This window comes from Mus musculus, chromosome 3 (genome assembly GCF_000001635.26).
Source record: "Mus musculus strain C57BL/6J chromosome 3, GRCm38.p6 C57BL/6J".
Lineage (NCBI taxonomy): Eukaryota > Metazoa > Chordata > Mammalia > Rodentia > Muridae > Mus > Mus musculus.
In genome coordinates, this window is record NC_000069.6 from 93,520,085 (window position 1) to 93,534,634 (window position 14,550).

At 44.0% G+C, this 14,550-nt stretch overlaps 1 protein-coding gene and 1 pseudogene across 1 annotated transcript; one reads left to right on the forward strand and one right to left on the reverse strand.

Annotated features, from left to right (window-relative positions):
* The first annotated feature begins 411 nt into the window (after nucleotides 1-411).
* S100a11 (S100 calcium binding protein A11) lies at nucleotides 412-6,204 on the forward strand. Its single transcript, NM_016740.3, has 3 exons — nucleotides 412-469; nucleotides 3,967-4,115; nucleotides 5,908-6,204. Exons 2-3 carry the CDS (start codon nucleotides 3,975-3,977, stop codon nucleotides 6,061-6,063), a joined length of 297 nt encoding a protein of 98 aa, NP_058020.1. The 5' UTR covers nucleotides 412-469; nucleotides 3,967-3,974; the 3' UTR covers nucleotides 6,064-6,204.
* A 4,217-nt stretch (nucleotides 6,205-10,421) lies between these two features.
* Nucleotides 10,422-10,710, reverse strand: Gm29950 (annotated as a pseudogene).
* Between the last annotated feature and the right edge of the window lie 3,840 nt (nucleotides 10,711-14,550).

Genomic DNA, 14,550 nt, shown 5'->3' on the forward strand with positions numbered 1-14,550 from the left:
GCCTGTGCTACATAGAGAATCAAAGTCAGCTTTAGCTACTCAGGAATACCACGTGTCAGAAAAATTTAAAAAATCACAACTGTTTATTAAATTTCTTCAGTGTAGCAGGACAGCCCCAGCTCCTAGGGACCTACTTGATGAGCACGACTCACATTCTTTCTGCTTATCTGACCTGAACTGCAAATGGACACGTGCATAGAAAAAGAGCTAGGGGCATGACTTCCCCTAAAGCCAAAAATCTTTGAGATTCCAGGGAGAGAGGAACAGAGACCTGTTGAGTCACAGGGACTACAACCAGTGAGCTGAGTCTAGAGCACCGACATGGGGACAGGCCGAGGCCTGCGGAGGGGCGGGGGCCGGGGCGGGCACAGCCTGAGTCAGGCTGAGGGGCGGGACCCGGACCCCGACCGCCACTCCTGTCCCAGCCACCGTCAGCCACAGTCGCAGCCGGACCTCGCTCCTCAACTTGGTAAGCATAAGTTTTTGAACTTTTTAGATTTTTTTCTTTTTAATGAAAACAACAAAGAGCTACGCATGCTCTTGGCTGGGTGTATCTTGGACTAACGTGTGGACGTGGCAGAAAATGGATCGGGAAGATGAAACTGTGGGAGGCAATTAGAGAAGAGTGGAGGGCACGAGGAAGCCCTAAAATTACACCCTAATAACAGCCTGTGGGGAGAAACGGCGGTCTTTTGTTCTCCCGGGCAAAATAAGTTCTAGGCTGGGTGCGGCTGCCTAACTGGCCTGAGCCCGGGCTGGGTGCGGCCGCTAGACTCCCTGGGGCCGTGAGCCCCTGAACCCAACCAGTGGCGGCCGCCAGAGAGCTGCAGACTCAGTGAGAACTTGGGGCAGCGTCGCTAGGCGTTCATGAAGACTAGAAAGAAAGCGGTTCAGAACGTAGCCTTCCTGAATTCTGGGGGACTCAGCTGCGGGGAAACCGCAGGCAAACAGCCAAGACATACAGATGAGAAACCGGAGCCTGTTGCAGCCATTGGAACCACAGACAGGAATGTGGGAGGAGGCCAGTCCCTCCCAGCTCGCTCTTTTCCTCTCCCCCTTACTCCACTCCCAGCCATCTTTTTAGCCACTCCCTACATCACCTGCCTGTCTCCTACCTGCTACTTCAGTTCCCCTCGTTTCTTTAAAAAATGTTTCCAGTAATTCACATCCCCTCCAAAATCTACCCCTTCCTTTGACTCTTCAAAGAGGATCAGCAAATGTTGGAGAGAGGCCCAAGTGCGTTTTTGCCCTAGTCCCAAACTAATTATAGATTTTTATGTTTTTAAATGGTTGGAAGACATTCAAAAGGAAAAGAATCCCTTGTAATGCATGAGAATGGCATGAAAATCAAATGTATAGAGTTTACAGGCACCGCCACACCCTTTTGCTTTATGTATCCTCACCCTTGCTGCCTGACTATGGCAAGAGTGATAAGATCTTATGGAGCATAAAGAGCTAAAAAATATCCACAGCTGTCCCTTTATTGCAAATAACAGCAACAGAAAGCTTGCGGACCCCTGCTTTGGTGTGTCAGTCTTTCATCACTTCCTACTTATTGTTTCCTTCTTCCCCTTTTCATCACACAGGGTACCTAGGGCCCAGCACCAACAGGTTATGAGGTGAAAGGAGATAGATGAGACCCTGAACACTTGAAGGAAGAGCTTTGGTGCTGGTTGAGAAAGAGATAGTTGGTGTGGTTCCCTCTTTTTCACATATTTCTGTCAAGGGGAAGCTTCCCTGGAACGTTGGGTGTTTAGGTTGCGTTTTAAAAGGATCTCACTGCGTCCTTTCACAGTGGGGTTTTCCTTGCTGTCACTGTTCCCATCATGCAAAAGGGCGATGGTGTGGGCCGTGCCCTCTCTTTCAGCCGCTGCTCCACATGGGCAAAACCTTCCCATCTGAGCCCTCTGTTCTAAGGGAAAGAAGAAAGGAGCATCTATAGGCCTGGAACCTCCTCCCCAGTCTAGCGAGTCCTCCGTGCCAACTCTCCTGCTATCATGTGACACACTAATAAGGCAGCTAGATTTTAGTTCTGATAGGAAGAGCATGTTGTGTAAACACTTGTTTCTAGGCTGTGGTGTTTGGTGTTTCCCCCCCCCCCCCCCCCTAACTTACCAATAGTTTTCTCTCCTTCAGACTCTTTAGAAAGAACTTATCTCCAGAAGAAGGTTCAGGTACTCTGGGCATTCCTAGGTGCAGTGAGCCACAGCAGTGCAATTTTGATAATAAGCTGCTTAAGATAGGTGTTAGGAACGGGGCATGGTGGCGCACGCCTTTAATCCCAGCACTCAGGAGGCAGAGGCAGGCGGATTTCTGAGTTCGAGGCCAGCCTGGTCTACAGAGTGAGTTCCAGGACAGCCAGGGCTACACAGAGAAACCCTGTCTCGAAAAACAAAAACAAAAACAAAAACAAAAACAAAAAAAAAAAAAAAAGAAAGAAAGAAAGAAAGAAAAAGAAAGATAGGTGTTAGGAAGAGAGGCTGCGGGGCTGCCAGCTTTTGTCATCTTTAGCATGTGCTGTTGCACAGCCTGAAAGCTTCCAACTTTCGTATCCAGAAAGTCCGTCTTAGAGAGCAGTCAAAAACTAAATACTAAATTACATACATACATACATACAAATCATAGTTAACATCAAGCGAGAAAGTGTCAGGGTGTGGTTGACAGGGTCTAGGAAACCCTGCAGTTGCGCTGCTACCCACTAGGGGGAGCACAACGGATCAATTCTGGATTCTGGGAACAGATCTCAACCAGGATGACTCAACTCAGTAGAATTTCCTTTAGGAATTCTGCTGTGGGAAAAGCAGAGTCCGGCACAGAACTTGAATGATGCTCTTCCTGGTGCAACCACAGCTTTGGTTTAACTCTGTGTTAAGACATTCCAGCCACCATTCCTTTGGAAATGAGTGGCGTTTGGATGAAACAAAGGCAGAACTCTGTAGAAAGGAACCTTGTAGCCGAGAGCCTAGGGGTGACGCTACCCTGATAGTTGCCCTCTCATGCCTTAGTTCTGCACAAGTAAAATTAGTGACGTCTAGCTTTCTGCTTTACACACACACAATAAATCTATAGTTTCACTAGGTAGCCCAGGTTAACCCAAACTCTTGATCCTCCAAGGGTATATGCACCCCCACACCTTGCTGAATATACTTTCGAACGTCTAAAATGTCCTCTCTCCTCCCCCCCCCCCCCCCAGTGCACGATTACAGATGTGCTGTTCATTTTCTTCAGAGAAATTCATGAGAATTACTTTAGGGCATCTCATTCAATCACAGTAGCCTCTTGTGGAATAGGTCACTCACTGTAATCTCCCTCCAAAGTTCAGAACATGTGTGTGCAGATTCCTATAGTCATATGAACAGATTATTCATATGTTTTCTCACACTGTCTAAGAATATCAGAAAAGTTCTCCCTTGTCTGAGTCATCTAGTGTTTCTAAGCACTCGGAGTTCTGTGTGGAATACCTTACTGCATGCACTGGAGCTATCAAAAGGAAGCTCACAAAATATCACTTGCTGTTTGCCTCTCTGACCCCTGATAAATGAACAAGACTGCAAGAAACTGCTTCAGCCAAAGATGAGGCACTGCGCTCCTCTGGCACACTCTATTCTCTAGCCTTCCTAATTCTCAAATAAGGAGAATATATTACAATAAAGAAGATTAAATTTGGATTATAATTCAAAATAAGAAAAGAATTCAATAGGGGCAAAGAAAAATATAGGAAAAATAGTTTACAGCGATTAGACCAATATTTATATTACAGTAAATGGCTCAAAACTAAATACTGCATAATTCTATACACTAGAAAAAAATTTAAATATAAACATACATGTATATTTAAATCAAGAAAATGGAATAAAAGGGCATACGTTAATATTCAACCCAAGAAAACTGGGTGAAGTACACTCTTTAGGTACAGTAATTCTCGAAATATTTTTAACCTGAGCCCTCCATTTTTGTTTTCCCCAGAAGCAAAAATGCCTACAGAGACTGAGAGATGCATTGAGTCCCTGATTGCTGTTTTCCAAAAGTACAGCGGGAAGGATGGAAACAACACTCAACTCTCCAAAACTGAATTCCTTTCCTTCATGAACACAGAGCTGGCTGCCTTCACAAAGGTATCTGTCCCAGCCCCCATACCCTGACTGCTTACTGCACTGAACAGGAGCCCAGCAGAATGGCCTTGCATGAAACAGCCTTACTCCAGTCACATGGTTGTAACTAAACATCTTACTCACTTGAAATATGGCTAATGACTTTCTAAATTGATCTAAATGTAAATGTAGAGAGTGGCTGTGTGTGTGTGTGTATTATAGGACATTTGAACATGTTTCTAGTTAGGGTGTGGCTCAGCCCTTAGTACACACTTAATCCCTTGAGAAGAGAGAGGAAAGGGGAGCTACTTGAAGGAGAGACAGACAGTACAAGAAGAGAGTACAGTGCAGGAATACAGTAGAGTTCATTGAGAGCAGTGCAGTAGCGTTGAGAGGGAGAGTGGAGCAGCAGAGAGGGAGGAGGAGACAGTTTAACTGGGATAGTTGTACAGAAACACGTTGCAAGAGAGAACAAGCTGGACACAGGTAAAGACAGAATGAGCAAGAGAATGAGAAGGAGCCAGAAGATTAGAAAAGATTGCTAGATTTAGTTTGAAACCAAGCGGAGCAATTCGGAGGCTGACAGAAAAGCTAAGTTGAATAAGTCATTTGGGTGAGCAGCTAGAGCCAGAACAGTTGAGTTGACCAGCCACCTGGAGTTCAGAAAGAACTAGAAGGGGTGAACTTACTGAGCAGCAAGTCTCAGAGGCTGAAAACATTCTAGGCCTAGATAAGATAGTATGGAGGCTAGAGGCTTCCAGGATGAGGCCTAAGTTGGCAGGCTGAAGCAGTAAGCCTTCAAGATGACAATTACATCAGATTATGTAACGTGTGTATGTGTGTGTGTGTGTGTGTGTGTGTGTGTGTGTGTGTGTATGTGTCTGTGTATCTGTGTGTGTGTATGTGTGTGTCTCTGTATGTGTGTGTGTGTGTGTCTCTGTGTCTGTGTGTGTATGTGTGTGTGTATGTTGGAGATGGGTGGAAGATGAAGCTTCTTATGTAACGTGTGTGTGTGTGTCTGTGTCTCTGTGTGTGTGTGTGTCTCTGTGTCTCTCTGTGTGTGTGTGTATGTGTGTGTGTGTGTCTCTGTCTGTGTGTGTGTCTCTGTGTCTGTGTGTGTGTGTGTGTGTGTGTGTATGTTGGAGATGGGTGGAAGATGAAGCTTCTTATTTAACGTGTGTGTGTGTGTGTGTCTGTGTCTCTGTGTATGTGTGTGTGTCTATGTCTCTGTATGTGTGTGTGTGTCTGTGTCTGTGTGTGTGTGTGTCTGTGTGTGTATGTGTGTGTGTCTCTGTGTCTCTGTGTGTGTGTGTGTGTGTGTTGGAGATAGGTGGAAGATGAAGCTTCTTATTTAACGTGTGTGTGTGTGTGTGTGTGTGTGTGTCTGTGTCTGTGTGTGTGTGTGTGTCTGTGTGTGTGTGTGTGTCTGTGTGTGTATGTGTGTGTGTCTCTGTGTCTCTGTGTGTCTGTGTGTGTGTGTGTGTGTCTGTGTCTGTGTGTGTGTGTGTTGGAGATGGGTGGAAGATGAAGCTTCTTAGGCAGGACCTGTAACTTTCTACCTCAAGCCACTCACTGCCTCGTGGTTTATATATGGGAGTTGCATCCAACACTTTCCAAAGTTGAATAACCCTTAACGTCACAGAAAGAACATAGGACAAGGAGTAAAGAAGTCTGGATTTGTGTCCAGGTCTGCTGCTAAAGCAGGTCGCTCTCAATAACCCCTTCCCGGACTTTCTACTCCACTGAGAATAAAATGTGGCAGCATATTAAGAGGCACCGAAGAAAGTGAAATATAAAGATGTCATTGTTTTTGCAGAACCAGAAGGATCCTGGTGTCCTTGACCGCATGATGAAGAAGCTGGACCTCAACTGTGACGGGCAGCTAGATTTCCAAGAGTTTCTCAACCTCATTGGTGGCTTAGCTATAGCGTGCCATGATTCTTTCATCCAAACTTCCCAGAAGCGAATCTAATCCTCTTAGTTCCCATCCAACCACCAAGTCATCACCTCCCCCGACCCCATCCACACCTGCACTGAGCCCAGCACACCTACCACAACATGTATCCCACGCCTGCTGGCAAAAATAAAACAATGCCATTTTTTTTTAAATGTACACTGAGAGTCAGTAGATTTGTGTAAGGGAGTGTGACATGGAAGCTGGTAGCAGGAGCTGCCTAATAGACAGTGAAGATGCTTCTTGTGTATGCATGAAATCATGACCAATGAACGATGGAACCAGAATCAGCTTGGATTTTTCAGGTTGCTGCTCAGAGGCCATTTGTTGTCACAATTCCCTGATTAAATATCTATATCATAGGCCTGACTGAGGACACAGCCAGAAAGCCAAGGACCTGCCTTTGATTTCCAGTGGGGAAAGAGAACTAGAACACAGGATTCTCCCACATAAGGGCAGATGTCCCAGGAAGGAAGGAGGATAAGCCTATCACTGTGGCTGAACAGTGTGCTGCTGATATATGAAAGACAGGAGCAAGCGTCTCGAGGATGAAGAGGACTGCTCAGGAGAGGGAGCTGGGACGGGGAAGGGACAGAATGGGACAAAAGATGTCAGTGTTTCATGTTTAGTTTGGACTTCCTCACCTGTGGCTGGCTTTAGCTGATACGAAGTCTTCAGTTTATAAACCCCATCACAAAGCAATACAGAGAAGGCCTGGATGGTGAGGAGCCAGGAGATAACACTTTAGAGAAAAATGAGGAGAGGGTAACAGGTTGTAGCAGAACGTTGTCCTTCCCAAGAAGTTAAGCAAAAGTGGACCAGACTGTGAGGTTGTTTAGGTGGGTAAAGGTCCAAAATGAAAGTCAGTGCTTCCAGCTAACAAATACCATGTTTTTGGGGGTATAAGTATATCTCCCTCTGAAGGACCTCCTTAATTGGCCAGCTGCATACGAATGTGGGGAAGTCTGGAACCTGGAAAAGTTTCCATATTCCTTTTGTGGGTACACCCTGTTTTTTTGTTTGTTTGTTTGTTTGTTTGTTTGTTATTTTTTAAAATAATAACCACAAAACCCCAACATTACCCCAGTGAAGAGATGGAAAAGTACCAAGCACGTTAAGGTAATGCTGGTCTGTTGGCTCTTCTACAGTGGCTCCCTTTAAGTCATCAGGATTCAAGGAAATTAAATGGGAGGTCTTTACTTGCCCATTGACATCAAACTCTGATAAGAAGTAAGAGCAATTGCTACCAACCTGCTTGAAGAGTCCAACAACCCACCCTTAGGGAGTGCCTGCTACCTGCAAAGAGAGTGGTAGAGAGGTGCCGGGGGAGGGGTCGTTCTGATGGAGCTGCTGAGTTCAGCAATGTGCTGTGTGGAGTGTGCCATTGGAAGGTTGGTTGACATCGACCACTTACATCCCCTGACCTGGTTCTGCCACCTGTGCTTCAAAACTACCTCCTAGACCCCTCTTCATATAAAACAATACAAGGAGCTTCTGTTTTACATATTCACAAATTAAACAAATATTATCTTGAACAGTAGGACACTGTTCATAGTACCTAACATAGATAGGAGTATTCTTCAGGGGGGTTTCTTAACACTCCCTTATGCTCCCAAATAATTACAGGGGTTTCTACACCCACTTAGTGCATATAGTTTCTGAATAAAAGATACAGAGGCCTGGTATTTTTATTAACAAGCTGCCAGCACTCTATGCTGGGCAGGTTCTAAGCTATTCTAACCCTCTAAGGCTATTAATACCCGAATAAATGCCCCATTACTGCCATCTCAGTCTTGCCTTGGCTTGCTGTGCTCCATGTGTGTCCTCATGGATGCTTATTAAAATAATATTTAAATCAGTTTTCCTTTTCCAGTCCTTCTGGATGACTCCGGGACTAATTATTTATCCTTAAATGCCTTAGCCATAAGCTTTGGCTTATTCCCTGGCTAGCTCATAACTTACTTAACCCATTTAAACTATTCTATTCCTACCACTTGGTTAGTTACCTTTCCTTGATCCCAGCCTGCTTCTTTCTTTGCATCTCTGCAGCATCTCCCCTAGTTCATTTACCTGCTAGTTTACATCTGTCTCTCCATGGCTCTCTCCCACTCTTTCTCCTAGTGTCTCCTTTTATTCTCTCACCATTTCCCAGAATCCTCTCTCTTCCTACCAGTGTCCCACCTCCTATTTCCTGCCTCAGCTCATTGGCCTTCACCTTTTTTATTGACAGATGATGCTTATAGAGATTCTCTCTACAGCTGCTCTCTATCGTGTCTTTATGGTGAATCCTCTTGGTGTCCCCATATGGTCTCTCCACACCTTCTCTTTGTGCCCCTCTCTTTCTACCTGTGAACCCTCTCACTAGGATCCAATGTCCTGCCTCTACTGTCCTCTTCTGCCTAGTTGTAAGCTTATCAGATCTTTATTAACCAACCAGAGATGCTGGAAAATGGTTTGTGCATAACATTGAGACCAGAGATGCTTGACTATCATCCATTCAGTAATCAGATGTCTGGGCACAAATGTCAGCATCTGAATATACACTACACAAGACACAGGGAGTAGAGAAAAAGGCAGAGAATTCTGGCTCTGAAGAACCTTCACTCTCAGGTTCATCATATCCCAGGTTGAACTTACTGTCTTACCCACCTGCAGCTCATCCTCTCCACTGTCCTCCTTTCAGGCAATGACACATAGCTGCCTCGCCCAAGAACATTGAAATCCCCTTCAATCTTTTTTTCTTCATGCCTTACTTCCCCATCAGATCCACAAAGCCCATTCAGTTCTCCCAGATTACCTCTCGATGCCACGCCTGACCCAGACCACGACTCTTGTCTGACATGACAGTAGCTTCCCAGCTGGTCTCTGCACTGCCTCTGCCCTTCCTGCAGCATCTGATCAGGGTGCTGGCCAGCTGAAGGCCTTAGGAGGCTCCCCAGTGCTTTGGCATGTAGTTCGGTGTACTGTCTACTCCTTTCAGTTCACCATCTCTTCTTGCCTTTCTTGCCTCCTATTTCCTGCTCCTAGCCCACTAAGTTTCAACACATTGAATTTGTATAGTTCCCTCCAAGTACTGGCCTTTGCTTGCCATGTGTGAGCTCTGTTATCCAACCCTATTTACTAAACCTCATGACCTAGCCTAAGTGGTCATTTCTTCCCACATCCAAGCTTATTTTGTCTCTACACCTTCATTACTTTATTGCTGATTCTTCTCTGATACACATAACTATCTCTCTGCTCCCTCTGACTAAAAATGTGGACATGGCAAGTTCAGTAGAAGAGAGAACTGACTCCTGCAAGTTGCCCTCTGACCTCCACACCAACTCAGTTGAAATGGGTACATGTACACACAGTTAAAAATTTCTTTTAAAAGTGTATTTGTTATTGATCTCTATCTTTTAACGTTCTTTGTATTAGCTTTTGTTACATGCAATTTTATTCAATATCCCCTGATCTATTAAAAAAAAAAGTTTCTAGGGGGCAGAGAGATGGGTCAATGGTTAAGAGAAGGTATGGTGAGAGGACCCGAATTTGATTCCCAGCACCCACATGATGTCTTACAACCTCATATAACAACTCCAGGGAGGTGCCATTCTTCCGGGCTCCATGAACACCTGCACTTACATTCATACACACACACACACAAATAAAAATAAAAATATAGTCTTGAGGGTGCTGGAGAGATGGCTCAGAGGTTAAGAGCACTGACTGCTTTTCTGAAGGTCCTGAGTTCAAATCCCAGCAACCACATAGTGGCTCACAACCATCTGTATCACCCTCTTCAGATGTGTCTGAAGACAGCTACAGTGTACTTAGATATAATAATAAATAAATTTTTTAAAAAATAGTTTTTGGTTTTGTATGTTTTCTGTGTAGCCCAGGCTGGCTTTTAATTTGCAGTCCTCCTGCCTTTCTACCTTGGCTAACTTTCTTTCTTTCTTTTTTCTTTCTTTCTTTCTTTTAAATTATAAAAACTTCTAATAATCAAGACTTGTAACAGAAGAGATCTGTCCGATAAAATGGAAAGTTTCTAATACACTTAAACATAATTCTGTAAGTCACCATAAATATACTACCCAGTAGTGAAAACAACCACAACAAATATACATTATCCTTGTAACAGCCATGATCTGATTTCACATGCTTCTGCCAAATATGGCCTGCTGGATACTGAACACACGAGGGCTTTGAGGTCACACTCATCTGACAGGGCTGTGGCATTGGTGGTTCAACTCCAGAAGCAAAGCAGGTACCAGCACATTCAAACAGTGTATCCTTTACATATCAAAGTGAGAAATAAGAAAGCAGCATGGTCACGCGATCAGAAAGATGGCAGGGAGTGAGGACAACTGTGGAAAGCTTGACGCTGAAAGGCTTCATTTCTTTAGCTTCTTGGGCAGTGGCCTCTGGAACAGTAAGACGTGAGGTTCTGGTTCATGGATCATATAATGAAGCCATCCCTGACTCTGTGGAATGCCCAGATTTCTTAATTCATATTCAGATGCTAAAGGAGTTTTAGGAATGAGCTTGGCTATGTCCTTGAGCAACATAACATGCCGGTACAAACTCCCCATCTTATTTGTCTGAATAGTGTATTTGTGCAACAGGACTGCTCTGCCTGAGGGTGCACAGCTGGCCTTCAGACAACTCCCAACAGGATGCCATTTGCTGTCTTTATTAAAGCGAAAACAAATTCTTTTCAAAGACCTGATGACACAGATCCACTGAAGATTCTTGTGGTTAATGAAGGTGTAGTTGAAACAACTGGAGAAAACAGATCATGAAAATAGAGTTGGAAAAAAAAAGAAAGAAAGAAAATAGAGTTGGGCATGGTGGCACACAGCCTTAGTTATAACACTTAGGAGACAGAGTCAGAGCTCCGTGAGTTTAAGGCCATTCTAGTCTACCTAGCAAATTCCAGGACCACATATGGAACAACACTATCTCAAAATACAAAACAAAACCTGAAAGAATCATTCACGTAGGTTGTGAATGTGATACAGAGAAAAAGAGCACTAAGTACATATTGTTTGTATGTTTATAAATATATAAATAAATGTAACTGAAAATCATTATAAGTGTGACATGTCAGAAAGCTGATACAGCAAATACTAGTAAATGTATAAGTTTTTAAGTTATCAGCTCCCTGTACCCATTTGACCTCTGACTCTCTTTGTCACACTTGACTGAAGGGGACATATGGATGCAAACCCCATTGTTGACTAGGACTTGATTCCTCTTAAAATGAAGTCTGTCCTCTTCGGAACATTCAAGAGCTTTTGACATCCACTCCTGCCCATTTCTCCAGCCTCACTTTCTGCTTTCATCAGGGCAGCTTCATCTCTCTACTAGTATTGATCCTTTTATGTTGTCAATAATCCATCTCACAGCCACAGTGAGTTATAAAGAACAGGTTTATTTGAGCTCACAGTTCTAGTCCGAGGCCTTGGTGTCCACATACAATAATGGTTTTCTTGCTAACAGATTCCTGAGGTATTGTATGCTACCCCACATCAAGAGACAAGGAGTGTGCACACAAGGATGTTCACCCATGCACCAGTGTACATGCATGTGTATGTGTGTGAGCACACATGTGTCCATGATGGTTTGTTTGTGTTACCTTAACACAAGCTGGAGTCTCCAGACAGAAAGGATCCTCAGTGGAAAAATGCCTCCATGAGATCCAGCTGTAAGGCATTTTTCTCAGTTAGTGATCCATGGAGGAAGGCCCAGCCCATTGTGGGTGGTTCCATGCCTAGCTGGTGATCCTGGGTTCTATAAGAAAGAAGGCTGAGTGTAGATGTTTGGCTCAGGGAGTGGCAGTATTTGGAGGTGTGGCCTTGAAGTAGATGTGTCACTGTAGGCATGGCTTTAAGACCCTCTTCCTAGCTGCCTGGAAGTCAGTCTTTCACTAGCAGCCTCCAGATGAAAATGTAGAACCCTCAGTCAGCTCCTATTGCACCATATCGGTCTAGATACTGTCATACTCTCGCATTGATGATACTGGACTGAATCTCCGAACCTGTAAACCAGCCCCAATTAAATGTTGTCCTTGGTCATGGTGTCTGTTCACAGCAGTAAAACCCTAACTAAGAAAACGAGCAAGCCATAATGAACAAGCCAGTAAGCGGCGTCCCTCCATAGCCTCTGCAACAGCTCCTGCCTCCAGGTTCCATCTTTGCTTGAGTTCCTGTCCTGACTTCCTTCAGTGATGAACCATGATCTAGAAGTGTAAGCCAAATAAACTATTTCCTCCCCAACTTGCTTTTTGGTCATGGTGTTTTGAAAGAAAGAAAACTAAATTCAAGACTTCAAAGCCCTAGCCAGAAAGTTTATTCAAGGTCTATGACTCATGTGGCTTGCTAATTAGGAGGGCTTTGGGGGCTTAGAGCAAAGAACAAAGGCTGTAAAGTCATCCCAGAAACCAACTAGCCATTGAGATAAGAAAGGCATGCAAGGACAATCCCCCCACCCCCACCCCCACCCCCGTATGGGCCACCTGCTGATATGGTTTGAGCTTAGCCAGATGTCCTGCTGACCAAGATAAACACCCTCCCTTTAGAGTTGCTATCACATGCTGCTCGCTGATGTTTAAACTGCCCAATTGTGTCAAGTTGTGCCAATTCTTCCCCTACCCCCACTCCTTTCCCATATAAACCTCTAACTTTTGAGCCTCAGGGCCGACATCCGTTATCTCCTGTGTGAGATACATGTCAGTGCGGAGCTCTGTCATTAAACTACCTCGTGTGTTTGCATCAAGACGGTCTCTCGTGTTTCTTTGGGTGAACGCTGACTTGGGATATGAGTGAGAGTTTCGCCACTAGGTTCTTTTAGTTTCAGTGCAACAACAGAAACCCTAACTAGGACACCCCTTGTGATGGTTTAAATGAGAAAAAAATTTTTTAAAGATTTATTTATTTTACGTAAGAGTATACTGTAGCTGTCTTCAGACACACGAGAGAAAACGGCATTGGATCCTATGACAGATGGTTGTGAGCTACCATGTGGTTGCTAGGAATTGAACTCAGGACCTCTGAGAGAACAGTCAATACTCTCACCTACTGAGCCATCTCTTCAGTCGGAGATTTTTCTTTTCTTTTTTTTTTTCAATAAATCTATGTATTTAGACACTTGACCTCCAATTCATGGTGCAGTTAAGGAAGTTGGAGAACTTTTAGGATGAGGAGTCTTGCTGAGAGTTTATTAAGTAACTCTAGTTTCACTTTGATCTCCCCATTTCCTGGTAGGCGGATACAGTGTGATCACAGAGCTTTTTGCTTCAGCTGCCTGCTGACATGCTATCTCCACCATTATGGATTCTGACCCTCTGCAACTGTAAACAACATGAAACCTTTTTCTTAAGTGGCTTCTGGTTATGATAGTTTATCACAGTAGTAGAAAAGTAACTGATGCAAAAGTTGGGTATTGTGAGCTGGAGAGATGGGTTAGCCATTAAAGGCTAGGCTCCAACCAGAAGTGATGTGTTACTTGTGAAAAACCTGACCATGTTTGTTTTTTTGACTTGTGTTTTGAGGGATGTGGAAGATTTTGAACTTCAGACTGGAAGACCCATAAATGCTATTAGCAGAATTCCACATGCCATTCTAGTAAGTGCCTAGAAGACCGTGGTGCTGAGAGTACTGAGGACTATAGAGGCTCAGCTCAAGAAATTTCAGAGAAAGCAGAGACTGTATTATGAACTAGTTCATATAATATTTTGGCAAAGAATCTGGCTGCCTTCTGCTTGCATCCTAAAAAATAGCCCAGGGCTAAATTTTAAAGTAATAAATGAATTTCTTTGGCAGAGAAAACTTCAAGACAGCATAACATTGAGTCTGAAGCATAGTTATTACTGATAACTCATATAGTTATACAATGAAAAAGAGCAGGTGGGACAAAAAGAAATATAAAATACACAGTTTGTAGAGAAAAGGAGTGCTAAGGAACTGAACATAGCCAAGGCATGTGCTGAAGGAGAGGCTGTAATTATTAAGGAGAGGCCACTAGTTCTTCTTGGAACACTGGGAAGATTGTGCCCTCAGGGCAAGACTCCACTCAGCTGAGATTTCAACTTGTGAAAGGAGAAATTCAAAAAGGGTTGCTTGCTCCTGGAGAGCAATTGCTTCAATACATGAAAGCTGGTGGAAGTGATGGTCCATGCTAAGTTGGCAGCCATACTTGCTCATCCATGTGACCTTGACTTTGGAGACATGAACGATATAAGAGTGAAGAGGTGTTAGATCCTTCATCCATGGTTTCAGAGAACCACTGAGGCCAGCAATGTGTGGCAGGGTTGGAGTTCTTGTGAGGCCTAAAGGCTATTTTGATGAGGTTGTAAAAGTGAAGCCTTGGTTGAAGTGGAGATTCCAAGATGTTAGGGATGTCAGAACTGTAAGATGTTCAATAAGGAGAGCTACATGCAGAGAGTAGAACAAGGTCAAGAGAGATTATAGGCAGCAAAGCTTCAGGGTGCAGCAATCTAAGCCCTTTGAAACTAAAGTCCCA

Coding starts and splice junctions, on each gene's coding strand:
- S100a11 (NM_016740.3), top strand. CDS start 3,975: ATGCCTACAGAGACTGAGAGATGCATTGAGTCCCTGATTGCTGTTTTC. Junction 4,116..5,907: donor AGCTGGCTGCCTTCACAAAG/GTATCTGTCCCA, acceptor TTGTTTTTGCAG/AACCAGAAGGATCCTGGTGT.